Raw genomic sequence first — 4,214 nt, 5'->3', positions numbered from 1 at the left:
TCGATGTGGAGGCTGGACTCTGAGAGACCAAGGACATTTTCTGTTCTTCCTCCTGCTTCACATTTCCCCCCAGACTGCAATACAAGTTAGCAGCTCACATATCTGGACCATGAACACATCATCAATCAGCTGTTTGATGTGCCCAGCTGTTGTTCTATAACTGCTTAAATGGACTAAACTGCTGTAGCTGTTGAAACATACGGAACAATTACAGCTGCATCAACTACAAACGCTTAATGTGAGACAAGTATCTATTCTGTTCTATTCTGTTCTATTCTGTTCTGTTCTGTTCTGTTCTGTTCTGTTCTATTCTGTTCTGTTCTGTTCTGTTCTGTTCTGTTCTGTTCTGTTCTGTTCTGTTCTGTTCTGTTCTGTTCTGTTCTATTCTATTGATTAGTTTGGTTTGAGTCCCAGCATTGATCTGTTTTACTGTCATGTTTTCTGGAGCAGATGTTTTGGATGTTTTGGTGGGTTCTCTTTGTGAGATCCTGTCCTTGTTCTGGTTCTGTGTTGTGTCAGCAGTGAGGGATAGATGGATCTTGTTCCAGTAGAGCATGTTGTGGGAGGTGACAGGAGATCCGAGGTGTTGCAGGCGGGCAGGATGTGTGTGTGAACAGAACACATAGACACACCGTCTCTCTCCGGCTGCCCCTGAGTCCTGTCGGCTCATAATTGAATTCTGAGTTGATGAACACGGCGGCCTGCTCCACCTGTGAGCTGTAATGGAGTCAGGAGAGACAGGACAGAGACAGAGCCGGAGACGGAGACGGAGACGGAGACGGAGACAGACATGACACAGGGGCTCACCGCCTTTCATCCGGCCGCAGCTCTTCCTCACATCACACAGATGAAGATGTAAGGAACGCTCTGGTTTAACACACACTGCTGTTTGTTTAGGTCTGAAGGCACACAGACAGGCAGACAGACAGACAGGCAGGCAGATGCATGGATGGATGTGTGGAGCGTCTCCGCTGTTAGTGATGAGTTCCTCTCGTACCTGACCTGGATGTCGTGGCGTCCTTGGCGGAGGAGAAAGTCGCCGTTGTTCACTTTCTGAACGACCTGAAGCTCCTGGTAAAGTGGAACAAGAAGAAGATAAATTGGAACAGGGCTGGGAAACACACTCCTGCTGTAAAAGGGGTCCAGACCAGAACATGTGGATCCTGTAGTGTGACCTCTGCTGACCTCTGACCTCTGCTGACCTCACAGACTGACTCTTCCTCTGACAGATGAATGGTTTCCTCTGTGTTGTGTTCACTTCCTCCCTCTCTCTTTGATCCTTAAACTGTTTTACTGTCACATCAGAGTCCTGTTGGTTTATGTGGAGGGAAAATCAGTCTCATGCTGATTGTGGGTTATCGCCCCGACAATCAGTCAAACACTGCAGAGACTCAGAGACTCAGAGACTCACAGCTGCTCTCTTCTCTCTTCTCTCTTCTCTCTTCTCTCTTCTCTCTTCTCTCTTCTCTCTTTTCTCTTCTCTCTCCTCTCTCCTCTCTCTTCTCTCTTCTCTCTTCTCTCTCCTCTCTCTTCTCTCTTCTCTCTTCTCTCTCTTCTCTCTTTTCTCTTCTCTCTCCTCTCTCCTCTCTCTTCTCTCTTCTCTCTTCTCTCTTCTCTCTTCTCTCTCTTCTCTCTCTTCTCTCTTCTCTCTTCTCTCTTCTCTCTTCTCTCTTCTCTCTTCTCTCTCTCTTCTCTCTCTTCTCTCTTCTCTCTTCTCTCTTCTCTCTTTTCTCTTCTCTCTCCTCTCTCCTCTCTCTTCTCTCTTCTCTCTTCTCTCTCCTCTCTCTTCTCTCTTCTCTCTTCTCTCTCCTCTCTCTTCTCTCTTCTCTCTTCTCTCCTCTCTCTCTCTCTTCTCTCTTCTCTCCTCTCTCTTCTCTCTTCTCTCTTTTCTCTTCTCTCTTCTCTCTTCTCTCTTCTCTCTTCTCTCTGCTTGGTTGGACTCAAACCTCTCAGCTCAGGTCTCTCTGTCTGGAGGCTTGTGGCTGTAAATCTTCACACTGAGCGAATCAAAAATAGTTCATTCAAACGATGTTATTCCAGTCAGAAGAGCATCAGATCAAGAAGCCGCCTGGACTCAAAGTGAGCACAGGAAACACAAAACAAAGTGCTTCATGTTTTGTTAAGCGATCCTCAGATAATTGATAGTATTATTGATCTCCTCCCACCTTAATGGAGGAGATGATGCGGCTCAGTCGGCCCTCTGGTGCTGAAGAGGCTCCTCTTCATCAGAGCGTCATGTAGAGCAGAGCCTGGACGAGCGTCAGACTGTGACGTCACACAGCCAGGCACTTCCTGTCAGGTACAAATGTCACAGAGCTGTGTGTGTAGGTGTCTGCACATCCTCTTTAAAGCATAGAAATGGAGTGACCTCATCTAACCTCTCTCTCTCTCATTTACTTAGTCTTCCTCACACTTCTCTTCTTCTCATCGGTCTGTCAGCTGAAAGCTCTCTGTCTCTCTGTCTCTCTCTCTCTCTCTCCTCTCTCTCTCTCTCCATATGTTCTCTTTGTGTTATCCCACTGGAGGTGTGTGTGTGTGTGTGTGTGTGTGTGTGTGTGTGTGTGTGTGTGTGTGTGTGGGAGGGTGAAGTTGCTCTGTCCTGTAGCAGAGGATCAATAACTCTGATTGGTGTCTGATTTGTTACATTTCCCCTCCTTCCTCTCACGTCTTGTCCTTCAGTCTCTCTCTCTCTCTCTCTAGCTGTTCTCGCTCGTCCCTCCTTCATGCCTGCTTTTCTTGCAGGAGTAATAATAACAGATCTGATGTCACTGTTGCTGTGGCAACAGCGTGATGCCAGAGTTGGCCTGATTGCAGTGAAGACGAATCGTTTCAACACAACTGAGCTAAACTAAATTGCCACAAGTTGCTGGATACTGTGTGTGTGTGTGTGTGTATGTGTGTGTGTGTGTGTGTGTGTGTGTACACTCTAGCTTCTGGGTCAGTTTAAGCAGGCCACAGCAATAAGACAGTACAGGACTACACACACGCACGCACACACACACACACACACACACACACACACACACACACACACACACACAGAGAGAGACTCACAGTCTTGTGGAGGTTTTGTAGAAATACAGCATAATGGATTAAAACTTTATTTTTTCTCTCTCCCTCTCTCTCTGTCTCTCTCTGTCTCTCTCTCTTTCGCTCTCTCTCTGTCTCTCTCTCTCTCTCTGTCTCTGTCTCCCTCTCTCTGTCTCTCTCTCTCTCTCTCTCTCTCTTTCGCTCTCTCTCTGTCTCTCTCTCTCTCTCTGTCTCTGTCTCCCTCTCTCTGTCTCTCTCTCTCTCTCTCTCTCTCTCTCTCTCTCTCTCTCTCTCTCTCTCTGTAGGTAAAGTTTGGCTGTGGGCCTTCATCATCAGGCTCTCTTCTTCGTCTCCTGTCCTCCTTCCCTGGCGTCCCCTCTGTCCCTCTCTCTGCCTGTGATGCCGGACTGTGGGTGAGTGTGTGTTCGCGACCAGTCTGAAGCTGGGGAAGCTAAAGGTGGTGCGGCGGCAGCTGCTGCAAAGGTACAACCACACACACACACACACACACACACACACACACACACACACACACACACACACACACACACTGTGTCTGGTGTTGTTTTGTTATCATGGTCTTGTTTTCATGTGTGTAACGTTCTGGTCTGGGTCTTGTTCATATTAACTCTTGCAGGTATGAACACCAGCCATTCGTCTCCTGTCTTGCCGGCCTCTATGGTTGCCAATGGAGACGATACCAAAGAGCCCGGACGCAGCCAGGAGAGTGCTGCTGCAGCAGGGTACACACACACACACACACACACACACACAGTCACACACACACACACACACACACACACAGTCACAGTCACAGTCACAGTCACAGCGAGTGTCTTCCCTCTGGTGTGTGTGTTGGGTTGGGTCAGTGTGCTGATGGAGCAGAGTGTATTGATTCCAGGCCGCCGCTCTTCCCGCCTGCCGCTCTGCTGACTCTCAGTCACTTCCTGCTCCACACGGTTTGATCCCAGATCTACTCTGTCAGCTTGGATCACAGTATTCTGTTTCTGCACACCTTCAGTAATGTGAGGCGCCAAGGCCCTGAGGCGTCTGCAGACTGAAGTCCTCTTCATCCTGGGACAACCTCACTCCCACTTTGACCTTTTGACCTCCAGGCCCACAAGCTTCTTTAATGTTTATGATGCTTAAAGGTCTCAACACCATAAAGCTCAGTCAGACTCACA

At 48.4% G+C, this 4,214-nt stretch overlaps 1 protein-coding gene across 1 annotated transcript in view; it reads left to right on the top strand.

Annotated features, from left to right (window-relative positions):
• The first annotated feature begins 2,028 nt into the window (after nt 1-2,028).
• gdpd4a (glycerophosphodiester phosphodiesterase domain containing 4a) overlaps nt 2,029-4,214 on the top strand; it is a 9,886-nt gene continuing 7,700 nt past the window's right edge. The window contains exons 1-3 of the mRNA XM_076146203.1: nt 2,029-2,079; nt 3,449-3,513; nt 3,668-3,773. Of these exons, the coding sequence (XP_076002318.1) occupies nt 2,029-2,079; nt 3,449-3,513; nt 3,668-3,773 (222 nt within the window). The remainder of the gene's footprint in view (nt 2,080-3,448; nt 3,514-3,667; nt 3,774-4,214) is intronic.

This window comes from Genypterus blacodes, unplaced genomic scaffold (assembly GCF_046128005.1).
Source record: "Genypterus blacodes isolate CSIRO-AG114 ecotype Tasmania unplaced genomic scaffold, CSIRO-AGI_Gbla_v1 ptg000032l_1, whole genome shotgun sequence".
In the NCBI taxonomy this organism is placed as follows: domain Eukaryota; kingdom Metazoa; phylum Chordata; class Actinopteri; order Ophidiiformes; family Ophidiidae; genus Genypterus; species Genypterus blacodes.
Note: the sequence above shows the minus strand (reverse complement) of the source record. Positions and strands in the feature narration are given on the sequence as shown.